The following is an 18227-nucleotide window of genomic DNA, read 5'->3' on the forward strand; positions in this document are numbered from 1 at the left end:
TGGCGGATGAGTTGTAAGAAGGGAACTGGTTCAGCTTGAAAACCACTGGAGAAGACTAACGATGGGCATGGAGATTGGAAAACTGCTGCAGGTAACTCTTCTTGGCTCCTTGCAGAATAAGGAAGACCAGGCACAAGTGGTGTCGAACTTGAAGAGCATCTCCATGTCCTCCAGCAAGCTGCTGCTGGCTGCAAAGGCGCTCTCCGCCGACCCCACAGCCCCTAACCTCAAGAATCAGCTGGCGGCAGCAGCACGGTAGGATGAACTGCTCCCTGTGAGCTGTAGCAGTGGGGCTGGGTGATGGGGCTGGTCTTGATCCGTGAGTCTTTCTCCCTTGTCCCCGGCAGGGCTGTGACCGACAGCATTAACCAGCTGATCACCATGTGCACCCAGCAGGCACCAGGCCAGAAGGAGTGTGACAATGCCCTGCGGGAGCTGGAGGTGAGAAGCCGCATCTTGCTGAGGAAGTGGAGGGGCCGGGATTGTGGGGAGGGGGAACCTGCATCCCACTGCAAGGGGCAAGATGGAGTGAACAGGAGGGGCAAATGGAGGGCACAGACCCTTCCCTTGGATGTGACGCTTGTGTCCCTGCAGACAGTGAAGGAGCTATTGGAGAACCCCACCCAGACCGTCAATGACATGTCCTACTTTAACTGCCTTGACAGCGTCATGGAGAACTCCAAGGTGAGCCCTGAGCCAGAACTGGAGGTTTGGGAGAGGATGAGGAAGGTTCGGGAAGGTTGTGGGGGCAAAGGGAAAGGTGTTTCCTCCCCTGTTGATGAAGCACAGTGAGCTCTGAGCTTGGGAGCATTGTGGGAGCAGGAGGTGGTCTCCATAACTGATGTATGGTGGGTCCTGCAGGTGCTGGGCGAGTCCATGGCCGGCATCTCCCAGAACGCCAAGAACAGCAAACTGCCTGAGTTCGGCGAGTCCATCAGTGCTGCCTCCAAAGCTCTCTGTGGACTGACAGAGGCAGCTGCCCAGGTGAGATGCACTCATCTCTGATGATGTCCCATCCCTGAGCATTGCCCCTGGTGTGTAGTTGCCATACAGACCCCTCGCCTGGCCCTTTGGGATGCTGCTGCCAGACTCCTCCGCAGCCTGTGCCTGCTCTGAGCCTCCTTGCCGTGTGCAAGCTTGCTCTCACCACCTCTCTCATGCTCCTAGGCTGCCTACCTCGTGGGGGTCTCAGACCCCAACAGCCAGGCTGGACAGCAGGGCTTGGTAGACCCCACTCAGTTTGCCAGAGCCAACCAAGCCATCCAGATGGCCTGCCAGAACCTGGTGGACCCTGCCTGTACCCAGTCCCAGGTGAGTATGAGGTGGGGCACTCTTACGGGCATTTATTTGCATAAAAGGGCTGAGGCTAATGAAAAGAGCTGTGTCGCAAGAGTTGGCCAAGGTTATGGCTAGTGTCTCATCAGGCCTTATGAGCTGTATTGGGCACCAGCTGGCAGCTTTGGTGCAATGGTAACAGTCCGGCTGGGGGGTTGTATGGGTTATGCAGGACCTTGGTGATCCTTCTTGGGTCCCAAGAGGGACCCCGGTGGTCACTGGTGCCCCACGTGGGGTTGGTGGGAAGGGAGAGGTGCTGGGGTGGGAAGACATGGTGGGTCCTGCCTCACCCTGCTCTTCCCTGCAGGTGCTGTCAGCAGCCACCATCGTAGCGAAGCACACCTCAGCCCTGTGCAACACGTGCCGCCTGGCCTCCTCTCGCACCGCCAACCCTGTGGCCAAGCGCCAGTTTGTCCAGTCAGCCAAGGAGGTGGCCAACAGCACGGCCAACCTGGTGAAGACCATCAAGGTGCAGTCTCCCTGCTGGGACACAGTGGTGGGGATGGGATTTGGGGCATGGTGGGGTCTGGATAACTGCCCTGGTCTCTCCACATCAGGCCCTGGATGGCGAGTTCAACGAGGAGAACCGGGAGCGATGCCGTGCTGCCACTGCCCCTCTCATAGAGGCCGTGGATAACCTGACAGCCTTTGCCTCCAACCCAGAGTTTGCCACCGTTCCTGCCCAGATCAGCCCAGAGGTGGGATGCCACTGGGGCAGTGGGGATGTGGCTTGGCTGTGATGGGGGCTTCCCAAAGGTGGGGGGGAGCTGTGTCTCCTCCTGAGCTTGGGATGGAGTCCCAGTGTGGGGCTGGTGCCTGTGGGTGGTGTGATGGAGAGGTGGCAGCAAGCCCTGGGCTTCGGGGGGCTGCTCTGCATGAGGGTTGTGGGAGAGGGAGTAACTTTCCATGCACAGTCCCTGGCACACCTCAGCGGCCCATTGTCTCCCTGTGCAGGGGCGCAGAGCCATGGAGCCCATTGTCTCTTCGGCCAAGACCATGCTGGAGAGCTCTGCCGGCCTCATCCAGACCGCCCGCTCTCTGGCCGTCAACCCCAAGGATCCACCGCAGTGGTCGGTGTTGGCCGGTCACTCTCGCACCGTCTCAGACTCCATCAAGAAGCTGATCACCAACATGAGGTGAGGAGAGTCCTGCCTCCTTGACTGTGGCCCTGTCTGTGCTGGCTGGTAGCCCTGCTCTGAGCAAGCATCCCTGGGGATGTTTTGGCTCATCTTCTTGACGACTGTCGGTGGAGGGAGTCAAGGGATGGGACAAAAGACACCATCCCTCTTGTCCTGCATGGGAGCTGCTCCTCCAGTCTTGTTGTGAATAGATGGGAATGCATGCTAGGATGTCCAGGCTCTGTGATGCTGGTTTGCCCAAGGCTGGGAGAAGGATCCTGCTCACCAGCACCAGCCAGAGCTGGATGCAAAGGGTTGGCATAGTGCCTTCCAGCACTGGCCTGAAGAGGTCTGGAGAAGAGAAGGCTCCACGGAGACCTTATTGTGGCCTTTCAGTACTTAAAAGGAGCCTGTAAGAAAGATGGGGACAGACTTTTTAGCAGGGCCTGTTGCGACAGGACAAGGGGTGATAGTTTTAAACTGAAGGAGGGGAGATTCAGGCTAGGCATGAGGAAGAAATTTTTTATAATAATGATGGTAAAATACTGGCACAGGTTGCCCAGGAATGTGGTTGATGCCCCATCCCTGGAGACATTCAAGGCCAGGTTGACGGGGCTCTGAGCAACCTGATCTAGTTGAAGATTGCAGGGGCTTTGGACTAGATGAGCTTTGAACGTCCCTTCCAACCCAAATTGTTCTCTGATTCTATGATCCATCTGTCATGCAGAGACAAAGCTCCAGGACAGCGGGAGTGTGACGAGGCCATCGAGGTGCTGAACAGATGCATGCGGGAGGTGGACCAGGCCTCCCTTGCTGCCATCAGCCAGCAGCTGGCCCCCCGAGAAGATATCTCCCAGGAGGTGGGTTGGGGATGCACTGCTGCAAACTTAACAGGGGCGGACGGCCTTCTCCAGCGGTGTGCGGTGACCCCAGCCCTGCTGCAGCCTCACACAATGTCCTATCTTTGTAACAGGCTTTGCACAACCAGATGATCACAGCTGTCCAGGAGATCAGCAACCTGATCGAGCCCGTGGCCAGCGCAGCACGGGCTGAGGCCTCACAGCTGGGACACAAGGTAACACAGGGCAGGGATGGGGAGCTGCTGATGGGGTGCTCTGTGTATGTCAGGAGCTCACGGTTCGGGGGAAAAGACACGAGGCAGCCAGGGCTGGAAGCTGCTGATGCTGACACTACTCTTCTCTAGGTGTCCCAGATGGCTCAGTACTTTGAGCCGCTGATTATGGCGGCGATCGGCGCTGCCTCCAAAACACCCAACCATCAGCAGCAGATGAACCTCCTGGACCAGACCAAAACACTGGCTGAATCTGCACTGCAGATGCTGTACACGGCCAAGGAGGCTGGTGGAAACCCCAAGGTGAGCAGCAGGGGCATGTGCCTGTGGTGTGCACCACTTCACATGGTGGGTGCCCTGTGGTGCACACGCATGTGCTGGACATGGAAACCTGGAGTAAGTGTGCAGCATCCCTGTTGGGAGATGACCTGCTGTCCACCTTCCCTCACGATGTCTTGCCCTTGCAGCAAGCTGCCCATACCAAGGAGGCTCTGGAGGAGGCAGTGCAGATGATGAAGGAAGCAGTGGAGGACCTGACCACTACCCTGAATGAGGCAGCCAGTGCTGCAGGTGTCGTGGGGGGCATGGTGGACTCCATCACCCAGGCCATCAACCAGGTGAGTGCAGTGAGGAGTGGACCTGGCCAGGGCTGGGGCTGGGGGAGAGGTAAGCTCAGAGTCCAAACCTACAAGGAATCTGGGCTGGATCTAGAGCCAGAGTCTCACAATGGTCTCTTACAGCTGGATGAGGTGCCAATGGGCGAGCCGGAGGGGTCCTTTGTGGACTACCAGACCACGATGGTGAAGACAGCCAAGGCCATCGCAGTGACTGTGCAGGAGATGGTGGGTGCAAGCATGCCTGTCACTGCAGAAAACGCTGCCTGCCACCCAGGCAGGGCAGTCACCCTCCTTGCTTCCCCGTTCACAACGTACGACCCCTCCAACTCTTGCTTCTACTTCCATCGGCAGGTCACCAAATCCACCACCAACCCAGATGAGCTGGGTATACTGGCCAACCAGCTCACCAACGACTATGGGCAGCTGGCACAAGAGGCCAAGCTGGCTGCACTCACTGCCGAAAATGAAGAGGTGCGAGCATGGGGGGCACTCCTGGAGTGTGCTGTGAGGCAGAGCAGGGTGTGATGAGTGTGAGAGCAGAGGACAGCGATACTCAAATCTCCCATCGGAGCTGGGGACCGGCAGCATTCACACCTGCCCTGCAACATGGTGTGGAAACACGCAGCAAAGCCATATTTCCTTTTTTCCCCTCCTGAGTGGTGGCATTGGGAGAGAGAAGCTGCACAGGGCTGGCTGCTGTTTCCCAGAGGGTATCCTGGATGTGGAGCTTCATTCCCTGCTGGCTCTCTCACACATGTGTTCCTCTCCAGATCGGCTCCCACATCAAGCGTCGGGTGCAGGAGCTGGGTCACGGCTGTGCTGCCCTGGTCACCAAGGCTGGAGCCCTGCAGTGCAGCCCCAGCGATGCCTACACCAAGAAAGAGCTGATAGAGAGTGCGCGCAAGGTTTCCGAGAAGGTAGATGGTCCAGAGAGAGGGGTGGTAGTGTGGTCAGGTGGGAGGGATGCTGGATTCAGCCACATGCCCTTGGAGCCACCACACTGGGTTCTTCCCTGGTTCTGTTGGGCTCTGTTGAGTCTCTCAGCCACAATCACCCTGCCCAGCTGGCAGGATGGAGGATGGATCCCCCTCTCCAGGCACTGTAACAGCAGCTGGTGCTGTGGTGGGTGGGTGTGACATCCAGGTACCTCCTGCTGATGTTCCGATGGTGGCCTGCCAGGGTAGACTGATCGACACACTGGTGGCAGCCCAGGGCTCTCCAGATCAGGTCTTGCAGTGGTGGGCATAGCCTTTGCTGCATCTCCAGCCAAGCCAGCAGCTCATGCTGGGTAATCAATCTCCCCATCATCTATTGCTGGTGTGGAAAGCATCCTGTCCATCAGTCAATCTAAAGAACGTGCTTCTGAATCACAGATGAAAACATGGCTAAAAAACTCTTGTGGATAAGGCAGCGATAGAGAAGCAAGGCTCGTAAGCAAGACTACAAAAGCAAAACTTGTTCATAGTGCCTGGCACCTGCCTGCATGCTCAGGACCATCTGCAGGTCCTTCCTTTCCAAGGTTGCTTTCCATCAGGAAACTTCCTCTATAAGTGCTTGCCCGAGTACAGAAATTGAGTTTAGCAGCTAAAGAAGGAATGAGCTGCCATGTTCTAATATCCATCATGCAAACCTTACTCATTTGGAAACTAGCAGAGTCCAAAATCTTCTGGACCCCCGAACATGATAGGTACAGTGTAAAAACAAATAAGTAGAAGTTAAGAAAGGGTATCCAGACCGTGTGATTCCAATTCCTTAGTGTGAAGTGTCTCCATCCTGGGAGGTGCTGGAGGGGTGTGTGGTGGGGGTTTCCTGAACCTGCTTTGCTCCCCAGTCACCCTGCTCGTACCCCGCAGGTGTCTCATGTGCTGGCAGCCCTGCAGGCTGGGAACCGCGGGACACAAGCCTGCATCACAGCAGCCAGCGCTGTCTCCGGCATCATTGCTGACCTTGACACCACCATCATGTTTGCCACAGCGGGAACCCTCAACCGGGAGAACTCAGAGACGTTTGCTGACCACAGGTACCAGGACACTTCAGCCCCTGCTTAGTCAGAGGTGGAGTATCAGACAGTGTCCCGTTGTCTCCTGTCTTTCTGAGCTGTGGACCAGCTTCAAGGAGAGCTACAAGTTCAGATCATGCTGGCTCCATTTCCCCTTCATCTTGTGCATACAAAAGGCAGAGTCCACAGTATCTGTACACCCCAAGGACCACGTGTGTGTGTAGAGGTCTCTGACTACCTTTTTCTCCCCAGAGAGGGCATCTTGAAGACAGCCAAAGCACTGGTGGAGGACACCAAGGTGTTAGTGCAGAATGCCACAGCCAGCCAGGAGAAGCTAGCCCAGGCTGCCCAGTCCTCCGTGTCCACCATCACTCGCCTGGCAGAGGTGGTGAAGCTGGGTGCTGCCAGCCTGGGATCTGAAGACCCAGAGACTCAGGTGGGATGGAGTGTGTAGGGTGAATGGAGGCTGCTCATAGCTTGCTTGAAGGGATTGTGGGTTGCATGTGGCGTGTGGTGCCCTGGGCTGGATCCTATGTGTTGTGGAGAGGGCTGGCTGGGCTTTTTGTGGTTCTGGCTGAGCTGGAGTCCCTGTGTGCCCAAATTTCTCACTGATGGGCCACACTACCCCTAGCCTGAGTGTAAATGTAGCTGTGCAATTGCCCTGGTCTTGCTTTCCCCAGGTGGTCCTGATCAATGCTGTGAAGGATGTGGCCAAGGCACTTGGAGACCTGATTGGTGCCACCAAGGCAGCTGCTGGCAAAGCTGGGGATGACCCTGCTGTCTACCAGCTGAAGAACTCTGCCAAGGTCTGAGCTGGGCGTGATGGGAAGAGGGGCTGGAGAAAGAGCAGGGGGACTTCTCTGCCTGTACGGGGGCAGTCAGAGCAAGAGGGAGGGAGTGACACATAAAAGGTGGGACACAAGATGCAAAGGCGGCATTGGTAAGAGAACAAGACGAGGTGGTATGAGCGGAGTATTGGGACAGGGCTGTTTTGGACCAAGCAGTGAGGGAGGCACAGGTGCCAGCAGCAGGCCAGAGCTTGCGTGGTGCTTCACCTGGCTCTCTTCTTCCTTCTACAGGTGATGGTGACAAATGTCACTTCCTTGCTGAAGACCGTGAAGGCTGTCGAGGATGAGGCCACAAAGGGAACTCGGGCGCTGGAGGCCACAATCGAGCACATACGCCAGGAGCTGGCGGTGAGTACAGCCATGGTGCTGTGGCTGTCGTCCCTCCTGCCCACTGCCCCAGGACTCACTGCTGCGTCTCGCCTTGCAGGTCTTCTCCTCTCCCGTGCCTCCTGCCAAGGTCTCCACCCCAGAGGACTTCATCCGTATGACGAAAGGCATCACGATGGCCACAGCCAAAGCGGTGGCTGCTGGCAACTCGTGTCGGCAGGAGGACGTCATCGCCACGGCCAACCTGAGCCGCCGTGCCATCGCGGATATGCTGCGCGCCTGCAAGGTGGGGCGGGCAGGGGACGTGGGTCCAGCATGGGTTTGTGGGTGCCGGCAGGGATGGTGCTGGATATGAATTGGGTCTTCTCCATCTCTGGGTTCCAGGAAGCCGCCTACCACCCGGAGGTGAGCGGGGATGTGCGGCAGCGGGCGCTGCGCTTCGGCAAGGAGTGTGCCGATGGCTACTTGGAGCTGCTGGAGTACGTGCTGGTGGTGAGTATCCCCACCCCACTTCCCAGGGTGGACAGAGACTGCCCATGGATGCCAGGGTGCTCCCCAAATCCCCAGGGTCCTCTGGGCTCTACGTTTCCTCCTGCTGAGGTCTCTGCACAATCCCCTTCACGGTGCAGAGCGTGTGGCCAAGCCCTGCTGTGGAAGATGTCAGAGACATGAACAGGCTCTGAAGAAAGGTATTTGGCTAACAACAGATGGAGATTAAATGGCCATAAACAAATAGAGGCTGGAAATTTGACAACATGAAAGCAAAATCCTGAAACAGCTTCCAGTAAAAGTGGTGGGAGTAAGAGACTTCAGGCAGTGTGAAAACAGAGCTTGTTAAGCTCGCAGCAGAGTGGGAGATGGGCAATAGCAGAGGTGATGACTGCAAGCGCCAGCTGCACACTTTTGATCTGATCTTCCTCTGAGTCCTCTCAAGGACTTCAGCTGGCTGCTTTAATGAGCTGTCCTACAAGATAAGTGTAATTCAGAAGCAAATTAAGACCATAAAGTGGTAGAAAGGATCCAGTGAGATCCTTCCAGTGGTTTGCATTCCTGGCGAGATCACAGAGGCGGAGTAAAGGGCACTGCGGGGATGCACAGACCCAGCCCACAGAGCTGCAAGAGCCCACAAACCGAGGTCAGGAAAAAGTTTGAGGGCAAGTCAGCCCTGCAGCAAGGCTTCACTAACCTGATTAGAAGGACTTGGTGAGAATCTCTTGTTCAGGTCCACCAGGTACAAGGTGGTGAGCTCAGACTGCGGTTTCCTGCAGGGAAAGACCCTTTAGGCAGAGAGTAACCAGCACTGGCAGCACAAAGAGAAGGTGGGAAGGAATCGATGGTTAGAAATTGAAGCTGGGCAGCGATGAAGGGTGGTTTTATCCACAGGAGTTAACCACAGGAGTGCAGTTCCAAGGGGAGCAGTGAGTTTTCTCTCTGCTGCATCTAGATCAAATGTCTGTCTGGGAGATGCTTTAGCCACACGTAAGCCATGGCAGCCAAGGCTGGAGTGCTGAGGAGAAATTCTCTGGCTGACCTGTTGTTAACAGATGATTCAGGCTAATTAATGACTCCGTGTGGCAGTGCCTGAGGTCATCCTGCTTGCAGGAACATGCTATTCCACTGCATTTTGGGTGTAACTGTCCAGCTGCCATGTGATGTCTCTTGAATACCATATGCTGGTACATCCCGTGGAATGCTCACTGGAGGTTCATCTTAGTAAGCTCAAAGCCTCCAGGGTGCCCTCAGCTCCAGACAGGACCATTTAGCAGTTTTAAACGTCAGAGCAGAGAGCAGACTTAATAACATGGCATTTAGTCTGGATGCACTTAATGAGGGCAAACTAGCCATCGCTGTGTGCCACCAGTTCAGGGACTCTGAGCCACATGCAGCTCTGGTGACTTTGCTGGGATGGCCCCACACAAGTCCAGGATAAAGCCATGGCTGCCCTGCCAGCTTCCACAGCACTCCGGTCTGCGAAGGCAGGAACGAAGCTCATGGGTCCCATTTATCAGAGGGCAGCAGGTTCCTGGAAAGCCGGGAGCAGGAAGGATGTGTGGGAACAAGGGTGGCAGATGCAATGCTGCCTCGCTCCCCAGCAGCAGCAAGTTCCTGGCTGTACGCTGGGTCCTCTGGGAGACCGGTGCCTTGGACAGAGCATGAACAAGCATGATTAGCGTTTAAGAAAGAGAGTTATTTGACTTGGGATGGAAAACATGGCTCTCAGCAGAGGAATGGGAAAGCCTGCATATTTCACTGGGGAGGGGAGGGAATTTGAACCTCCACAGGGACTTGGTATTTGGTAACAATAGGTCTCTCCCTCCAAAAGCAGAGAAGTCTGGTGGCTGAAAACTGCAGTTTGGGGTGGGGAGAAACAAGGTGCAAAGGGGGGGCAAGGAGGAGAGCAACTCTGTGGCTCCTTTGGGTGTAGGTGGCTCCTCTGGCCCTGGAGCCATGTCTAGGCATTCCAGCTCCCCTGGCCCTGCGAGGCTGAAGTATGAGCTAATCATGGCAGCACAGCTTTCCACCCAGGACCTCTGATCCTTCATTCCCACCTCTCCTCTCTTGGCTCCTCTTCACCCTTCACCAGAAAACACCCACCTCCCCCTGACCCCCAGCACCCGCGTGTCCTGGCTGGGGTGTTCACTGCTTTCTTCTCTCTCTTCTCCTTCCCTCCCTGTCAGCCGGTGAGTAAGGTGACATTGGGGTGCCTGCTGGTATCTAACCTCAGCATGTGCCTTGCTCACGGCGTGTCTGCGTGCCCAGCCTGGCGCTGGGGTGGTATTTGCAAGGACCCCAGGGTCCATGTGTGTGTGTACTCACACCTGCTCTGGGCAGCTGCCGCCTCTGCAGTGCAAGTCGGGCCAGTGGTGAGCTCTGCTTGTGTGTACGGAACCTGTGTGTGTGCACAGGTGTGTGCTGTGGTGTGTGCATGTACGTCCCCCCCACTTCAGTGAAGGACCCCCGTGGCTCTGCCAGCCGCCTTGCGCTGGTGGGACCAGCCCTTCTGAGCTGGGATGTGGCTCCAGGATCCCTCCCTTTGTCCAGCTTGTTTGCAGACAAATCTCCAAAATGGAGACAGCAAGGGGGAAATGCTTTTGGAGCTTGAAATTATTTGTAGGGGAAAGAAATCCTGGAGGGGGTAGCCGCTGAGCACAGGAAGGTTTGCACTCAAGGACCCGTGGCTGCGAGATGTCCCAGAAGCTGTGGATGCAGCAGGGCTAAGGGGAAGCTCATCCCATCCTCGGGTAGGAGGAGACCAGCCAGGGTCGCTCGAGAAAGCATCACAGACGACACCTGATGTGTACACGTGTGGGGGAGCTGGGGAATCCCACCTTCCTTCCCTGGGGAGCTCACCCTGAACAGACCTCTGAGATCCCCCTTTTCCAGGTGCTTACATCTGCTCCTTCCCCGCAGATCCTGCAGAAGCCGACTCACGAGCTGAAGCAGCAGCTGGCAGCCTACTCCAAACGCGTGGCCAGCTCCGTCACTGAGCTCATCCAGGCAGCTGAGGCCATGAAAGGTAAGGAAAGGTCCTGCTCGGAGGGGCAGGACTAAGGGCTGGGATTACGGCGGAGGACTCCAGACTGATGGAGGAGGTAGGGCAAGCCAGAAATGAGGCCATGTGCAGGTTTAACCTGCCTCACTTCCTCATTTTTCTAGGAACAGAGTGGGTTGACCCAGAAGACCCGACTGTCATCGCTGAGAACGAGCTGCTGGGGGCAGCAGCTGCCATTGAGGCGGCAGCCAAGAAGCTGGAGCAGCTGAAGCCGAGGGCCAAACCCAAGGTAGTGATGCTGAGCCTTGGCTGACCCCTGTGCTCAGCCTGTCTGTGCTTCGGCCAGGTGTGATGGGTCATGCATGGGAAGCTCCATCTGACAGCCAGTCCCTCCCCCCGTGCTCCTGCTGCCTCCCACGTCCTTGGCTGGACCTTCCTCAGGCAGTCCATACCCTCCTGTGCCCCATGGCCCTTCATCCAGCTCTATATGTGCCCCCTCAGCCCTCTGACATCATCCAGCTCTGCCCCATCTGTGCCAGCACCCCTGCCTGGGACTCACACCCCACTTTTGCCCACAGCAAGCAGACGAGAGCCTGAACTTTGAGGAGCAGATCCTGGAAGCTGCCAAATCCATTGCTGCAGCCACGAGTGCCCTGGTGAAGGCAGCATCAGCAGCCCAGAGAGAATTAGTGGCTCAAGGAAAGGTAAGGCTGGAAGAAGAAAAGAAATAAGAAAATGTAGGGTTGTGGTGGGTTCACCCTTCTCCTGGGGTTGCCCATGACCCTTGTGCCCTGAGAGTTGGAGTTGTTCAGCCTGGAGAAGAGAAGGCTCTGGGGAGACCTTATTGTGGCCTTTCAGTACTTAAAAGCGGCCTTAAATAAAGATGGGGACAGACTTTTTAGCAGGCCCTGTTGCCATAGGAAAAGGGGTAATGGTTTTAAACTGAATGAGGGGAGATTCAGGCTAGACATGAGGAAGAAATCTTTTACAGTGAGGGTGGTGAAACACTGGCACAGGTTGCCCAGGGAGGTGGTTGATGCCCCATCCCTGGAGACATTCCAGGCCAGGCTGGACGGGGCTCTGAGCAACCTGAGCTGGGTGAAGATGTCCCGGCTCATTGCAGGGGGGTTGGACTAGTTGACCTTTGAAGGTCCGTTCCAACCCACGCTGTTCTATGATTCTATGCCCTGTGGCCAGGGGTGTGCTGGGTGATGAACTTCACTCCTCTTCTCGTTCTTCACAGGTGGGCGCCATCCCCGCCAATGCAGTGGATGATGGACAGTGGTCCCAGGGACTCATTTCAGCCGTGAGTATCAAGGTCGTGCTCAGGGAATGGGGGGACCCTCCTCTTGGCTCTCGCTGCCAAGATGAGGATGCTCTGCCCTTGCACTTCTCCCCGGTAGAAGAAGCAGCCAAGCTTCTTCCTCTCTCTCCCACTATCTGAGACACGGTGTGCAAGCTGGTTGTCACCATCCCATGCTCCACAACCTTCCTTGGGGACAGTCAGGGCAACCCCTCCCCAGGGGCGACTCCTGTACCTTCCCTGACAGCCTTTCTTGCTGCAGGCACGCATGGTGGCTGCTGCCACCAACAACCTGTGCGAAGCCGCCAATGCAGCGGTGCAGGGCCACGCCAGCGAGGAGAAGCTCATCTCCTCCGCCAAGCAGGTGGCTGCCTCCACGGCGCAGCTCCTGGTGGCCTGCAAGGTGAAGGCTGACCACGACTCAGAGGCCATGAAGCGACTCCAGGTGAGTTCCAGGCTGCCCAAGGGGTGGGTGGGAGTGGGGTGCACGCAGGTGGGTGCTCCCCAAAGCTCACTGTCCCTGCCTGTCCACTCTCACTGGGGACCTGTCTGGGGTGCAGGCTCCAGGTCACTTGGACTTCACTGCGAGCTGCGTGCCAGGCATGTGAGTGATGCGAGGCTGCTGAGCCTGGCAGTGCTCAGGGATGATGAACTGGTGCAGGAATGCCTGAAACGGGTGTGCTGCATCACTGGCATTCGAGAGGTTAATGTTTGGGGGGCATGTTTTGTAGTACCCTTCATCCTCAGAGGCCATAGCACTCAAGAGGTTAATGCCCATGTGTTGAGGGGTTAACACATTGTCCCAGCGCTGATCCCTCAGGACTACGGGCCGGGGAGGGTCAGCAGGGCTGCCCCCCATCCCTGCCCTGCTCAGAAAGGAGCCAGAGCCCAGCTGGGAGCAGCAGCGCCTGAAATGGTCATGAGCGGGTGGCAAGGCAGTGAGCCATGTAAAGGAATCCCTGCCTGCAGCTCCCAGCACTCCTGGCTGCCTGTCCTGCCTGCCAGCCTGGCCTGAAGCAGGGATTTTTCACCCCCTCAGGCAGCAGTTGTACCCTGGGGCTGTGACTTACGCTGCGTCTCCCTCCCTTCCCTGCTGCAGGCTGCCGGCAATGCAGTAAAGAGAGCGTCTGACAATCTGGTGAAGGCAGCGCAGAAGGCCGCTGCCTTCCAGGACCATGATGAAACGGTGGTGGTGAAGGAGAAAATGGTCGGGGGGATCGCACAGGTGAGGAGCGGGGCCACTGTGATGGGGCAGGGGTGGCTCTGGCTGACACCACGACCTGTGTGTGCCCATCTCAGGAGCATGTCCTACCCCCCACCAGCATGGGGCATGTCTCCAGAGAGCCTCACAAAAATGCTGCGGGTGCACCCATCCCACCCAGCACCGGGCAGACACTGTGGCTACACCCTCATCCTGCCACATGTGGCAGCAGGCACAGCCGGTGATGGTGCATGCTCCCAGGAGTGTAACGCTCTGTCTTCTCCTTGGTGCAGCATCCGCACCATCCCAGTGTCCCCAACACGTGAAGGGCAGAGGATCAGGCAGGGGGTGAGACCTGCCAATATGGGGTGCCACAGGTCCCAGGCTCTCAGCTGAGACCCTCACCGGCGCATGTGGGGCTGAGCCCTAGGAGCTGTGCTGCTCCCCATTGTTGCCAGGGGAGCATGGTCCCACTGCAGGGACAACAGCCCTTGTGCCCAGGGTGGTTGTGGCTGTGATGGGAGGAAGCCAGAGAGCCCGGCTCTGGGGTCAGCGATGCTCCGGCCATCCCTGTCAGAGGCAGCCATGACCCCAGGGCTCTCTCCCGGCAGATCATTGCCGCCCAGGAGGAGATGCTGCGCAAGGAGCGGGAGCTGGAGGAGGCGCGGAAGAAGCTGGCCATGATCCGGCAGCAGCAGTACAAGTTCCTGCCCTCAGAGCTGCGGGATGAGGAGCAGAACTGAGCCCCGTGCCCTCCCACCGCTCACCGCACAGACTTCTGCCTGCCCGCCCGCTCCTATTTAAGTATGACCCGCCTCAAGCCAAGGGCTGCCTGGGCTAGACCAGAGCTCTGCCTGCACCCAGAGCGCTCGGACTAACCCAGATGCTGCTCCAAGCCGGCGCCGCACCAGCACCTCCGCTTCGCCGCCCAGCCCACCTTCCCACGCTCACCCAGGGCATGGCCAGAGCGTCCGAAGGGACCCGACTGGGGTGGGAGCCAGGGCTGCACCGGCTCAGGGCTCACCCGCCAGCCCCGGGGTGCGGGGTCGGAGGGCTTTCCACTGATGGGGATATTTTTCGTGTGCCTTTGTTGTTCCCACTCGTGCTCCTTTCGTCTCTCTCCTCCGCACAGGAGCTTGCCCTCTCCCGTGTGATGGGGTGCAGGGAGCAGCATGGTCCCTCGCTGAGCTCTCGCATGGAGCCTCCTTTCACCTCTTATGCCTTATTGCTGGCTGAATCTTCCTCCCCTTCTTATTCCTCTCCTGTAGCTTTCCTGGGAAGCACTGAGCTCCCCCCATGAGCATCTTCTTCAGCCTGGGCCCCTCTGGGGAGTAGCAGTGCTGCAAGCTGCAGTGCCTCCGCTCAGGATGGGGGAAATGCGATGGGTTCATTCCCAAAGCTGCTCTTTGCCTTCCCAGAGGGCTTCCCCTCCCTATAGCCCCAGCCAGCTCTGCCCTCTTTCTCCTTCCCAAGTGCCTGCGTTGTTTTCCAAGATCTGCAGTATTTTTGTAACTTTTCCATTTCTCTAGTACTGAGCCTGCAGCTTTCAAAGTTCATTTATTCCCTGCCCCAAGCTCGTGTCCTGCCAACTAACACCCGGCTCTCGCCGGGGTCCTGCAGCCCAGTATCTCACCCCTCCTCGGCTCCAGGACCCCCATCCCTCCTCCTGTGCACTCGCTGAGGCTTCTCTCACTATTTTGATACTTTAAGCATCCCATATTAAACATTGAAGGAAACCAGCTCCCCCCCCGAGGCTCCGGGGTGGGATGGGGATACCGATGCCTCCTTGGAAAGACGCATTCGTCAATAAAATCTGGTTTTCCTGCTTTCTTGCTGCCTGGCTATCAACGGGATCCCCCAGGAGAAAGTGGGGGCTGGTGGGCAAGGGGGCTACGGGTGCCTGCCCTGCCAGCAGAGGAGGGGGGAGTGTAGCACGGGTGCTTATACAGCATGGAAAATATTTGAGGCACGTCCAGCCCGAGGCACCCGGCAGGCTGGACCCCCGCTGCCAGCCATGTGCCGGCCCTCGCAGGTGCTGCCAGGGGGCCACCCCTATGGGAGGGGCCCTGGGGTTTGTGTTGCTGGGGGATTTGGTCTTCAAGGGTGCTGCTAGCTGAAAATATCCCTGGTTCGGCTGCTACAGGGGTGCAGGTGAGGGACCCCTGGTCACTGGTGGCCCACCAGTGGGGAAGCAGCAGAGCTTGGTGTGCCGTGGGTCTGGGAATGTGGACGGAGCTCTCCCAGCTGCCGGCGCTGAGCTCACGCCCCGAAATAGCCCCCCGGGGCCGACCTGTGCGGGCAGCAGCTGCCCCGAGTGTGTCCCCACCTGTTACCACCCTGTCACTCAGCAGGAGTTTGAGGGGCCCAAGCGGTGGTGGGGTGGGCAGGGATGCTGCAGAGTGGAGTAAGGACATGGTCAGGCTGGCACGTGTCCCCTACCTCCAGGACCTGTCCCCAGCAGCGTGAGCTACAAGCATCGCAATCATCGAGGGCAGCATCCCGGGTGGTAACCCCCTGTCCCCTTGCAGGCACATCCCTGGGGGTGCGGAGGGGCTGATCCCCTGGGACATTCGCTCATGGCCAGGCTCCAGGGGGGATTTGTGGCTCTCACAGGCATCCCAGTCCTCCCAGCTGTCCCCTGACAATCTGCACTGGCCTGACCCAGCATCAGGCTCTCGTTCAGGTACCAGCCAGACACAGGGCCCCTCTGAGCAGCCGGCAAGGACAGTGAGTTGGGCACAGTGTGGCAGCGGTCCTGGCCTTGTCCTGGCACCCTGGGGCCACGGGAGCTCCAGCACCCCCAGCACAGGGCTGCAAGCACTCCCAAGCCCATCTCACCGTGTTCTCTGTGCTGGGATACAGGTGAGGGGAGGTGGCCCAGACACCAGGAGAGGGGCATGGGGCTGGGAACCCAATGAGTCTCCCCCACCAGAATGAGACATTACTTTGGCAGGGAGGTTTGGATGAGCACACATGGGTTTGGACAGCAGACACCACGCTCATGAGATGCCACCACCTCCGTGGGGACACAAACCCAGTCAAGCTGGAGGCAGGCAGGGAATCCACAGCCCAACTTCTTGGGGAGCCCAGACGTGGCGTGAGAGGCTGTGGCATGGGCTGCACGCAGAAAGTTCCCGTTAAACAGCAGGACAAGCCTTTTCCCGGCAGGGCAGGTAGACCCTGGAGCAGGGCAAGGAGGGAGGTCCCCATCCTTGGAGATCTTAGCCCAGAGTGGGGCTGTGTATCGGGCAGCAATGGGAGGGATGTGCCCCCACACCCCTCTGCACCCTCTTCTCCCAGAGGGCAGCTTCAAGGGCAGACCCATGGGCTCAGGCACCCAGATGGTTCCAGCTGTGCCTGTCGGCGCTGGCCATGATGCCTGGAGCAAAGGGGAGTGGGCAGCAAGGGGGAACCGTGTCATTTGGAGGGACATTTGAGAGCTGCAGTCCCTGGGTGTCTGGCCACTCACACCGTGCACATCATCGTCTTTACCCCGAGCACTGAGCCAATGAAGTTGCTCTAGGCTGAAGCATCTCATGGAAAACCATCCATCTTTGCCCGGGAATGATGGGACACAGATCTTCCCCCGCCTCAGAAGCTGTGTGCTGGCGGTTACTGACTCTCCTTGTCCAAATATGTGCCTAATTCGTCAGTATTAATAGCTGCTCTCCAGAGTCCAGCAGCAGCTCCTCTGCTGCTTTACCCATGGTGCCAGCAGGCCCTTGGTCCTCAGCTGCTTCCATCCCCACTATGTCCAAGGGCTGAGCACTCCTAGAAAGTCACTTTCTACAGCTCTCAAAAATTTGTTGCTTCTCTCTGCTTGGAGCACCGCTGCTGAAAAGTTGCTGCAGGCAAGGGCTGGATGTGGCCCTGGGGTATTGGGCTGGGGGACCCCATGCACCCCTCCTGTCTCCATCCCATCCAAGCCTCCTCACATGCCACACGGCTCCTGTGGCCCCTCTGCTGGCTCCTTCCAGCCCCCCCGGCCCACAGCCCACCCTGCAGCTGGGAATGCGCCAGAAGCATTTACGAGCGTTATTAAAGCATGGGTTATTTTTGGAGGAGCTAGGATCTGAAGGGTTTGCATTTTTTTGCCTGTGGAATACAGTTTATTTAGAGCAGAAAGACAGAGAGTGGCAGTGGGCTGCCTGAGCGTCCCACGTCACCCTGAAATGCCAGCCTAAGGGCTGCACATATGCCAGGTGTCCTGTGGGTGCCAAGGACAGTGGCACCAGGGTGCGAGGCAGCAGGGAGGTGGGTGCCAGGGAGCCCGTACGGAGCTTTCGCCCTCCTGCCCCGCCGTGGTGTGGGAGCTGGATGGAGAGGTCAGGGGCTCAGCTCACTTCCCTCCCAGGGGGATCTTCCCCAGATGGGCAGTGCCAGCCCACGGTGTCCCCAAGTACAGTCACAGCCCGTGGGTGTCCCCGAATGCTATCACAACCTGAGGTTGTCTCTGCAGCGCCAGCCTGTGACGTTCCCGATTCAGTCACAGCTTATGGGTATCCCCAGCTGCAAACACAGACTGTGGGCGTCCCTGAGTGCAATCACAGCCTGAGAGTGTCTGCAAGACTGCAGCGCCAGCCCACGGGTGTCCCCAGATGCTGCGACAGCCCCTGAGGTACCAGCAAGCAGGGTCATCCGGGCCCCAGGGTGCAGTGGCAGGGCATGGGGTGTCCCTAGGGCAGTGGCAGCCATGCAATGTCCCCTAGTGTGGGGACAGCTCTGTGGCTGGAGCAGGGACAGGTCTCAGGCCCTGGGACTGGGTGGCTGGTGGTGCCCCTGCGGCACAATAACAGCATAATGCCAGCCCACAGGTGTCCCAAGTGCTACTGGGGTGTCCCTGGGGAAGTGCCACCAGAAATGCACCTATCACAGTGCCCTGGGCTGTCCATAGCATGATGCCACCAGGACGTC

At 58.0% G+C, this 18227-nt stretch overlaps 1 protein-coding gene across 4 annotated transcripts in view; it reads left to right on the forward strand.

Moving 5' to 3' along the window:
• Positions 1-15142, forward strand: part of TLN1 (talin 1) — a 37488-nt gene extending 22346 nt beyond the window's left edge. For 2 of the 4 annotated variants that reach the window (XM_065656682.1, XM_065656683.1), the window contains exons 30-57: positions 116-255; positions 348-441; positions 595-684; positions 862-984; positions 1168-1311; positions 1643-1804; positions 1893-2033; positions 2290-2471; positions 3181-3313; positions 3427-3528; positions 3658-3828; positions 3993-4142; positions 4266-4367; positions 4494-4613; positions 4913-5059; positions 5996-6162; positions 6394-6577; positions 6822-6947; positions 7221-7337; positions 7417-7602; positions 7701-7808; positions 10728-10833; positions 10974-11098; positions 11388-11513; positions 12053-12115; positions 12375-12557; positions 13212-13337; positions 13925-15142. In XM_065656682.1, the coding sequence (XP_065512754.1) occupies positions 116-255; positions 348-441; positions 595-684; positions 862-984; positions 1168-1311; positions 1643-1804; positions 1893-2033; positions 2290-2471; positions 3181-3313; positions 3427-3528; positions 3658-3828; positions 3993-4142; positions 4266-4367; positions 4494-4613; positions 4913-5059; positions 5996-6162; positions 6394-6577; positions 6822-6947; positions 7221-7337; positions 7417-7602; positions 7701-7808; positions 10728-10833; positions 10974-11098; positions 11388-11513; positions 12053-12115; positions 12375-12557; positions 13212-13337; positions 13925-14056 (3750 nt within the window). In that variant the 3' untranslated portion in view covers positions 14057-15142. Of the gene's footprint in view, positions 1-115; positions 256-347; positions 442-594; positions 685-861; positions 985-1167; positions 1312-1642; positions 1805-1892; positions 2034-2289; positions 2472-3180; positions 3314-3426; positions 3529-3657; positions 3829-3992; positions 4143-4265; positions 4368-4493; positions 4614-4912; positions 5060-5995; positions 6163-6393; positions 6578-6821; positions 6948-7220; positions 7338-7416; positions 7603-7700; positions 7809-7945; positions 8050-9900; positions 9937-10727; positions 10834-10973; positions 11099-11387; positions 11514-12052; positions 12116-12374; positions 12558-13211; positions 13338-13924 lie in introns of those variants that run through there. The other 2 variants (XM_065656685.1, XM_065656684.1) reach the window with 2 other exon arrangements.
• The last annotated feature ends 3085 nt before the right edge of the window (positions 15143-18227 follow it).

Source organism: Caloenas nicobarica, chromosome Z (genome assembly GCF_036013445.1).
Source record: "Caloenas nicobarica isolate bCalNic1 chromosome Z, bCalNic1.hap1, whole genome shotgun sequence".
NCBI classification, from domain to species: domain Eukaryota; kingdom Metazoa; phylum Chordata; class Aves; order Columbiformes; family Columbidae; genus Caloenas; species Caloenas nicobarica.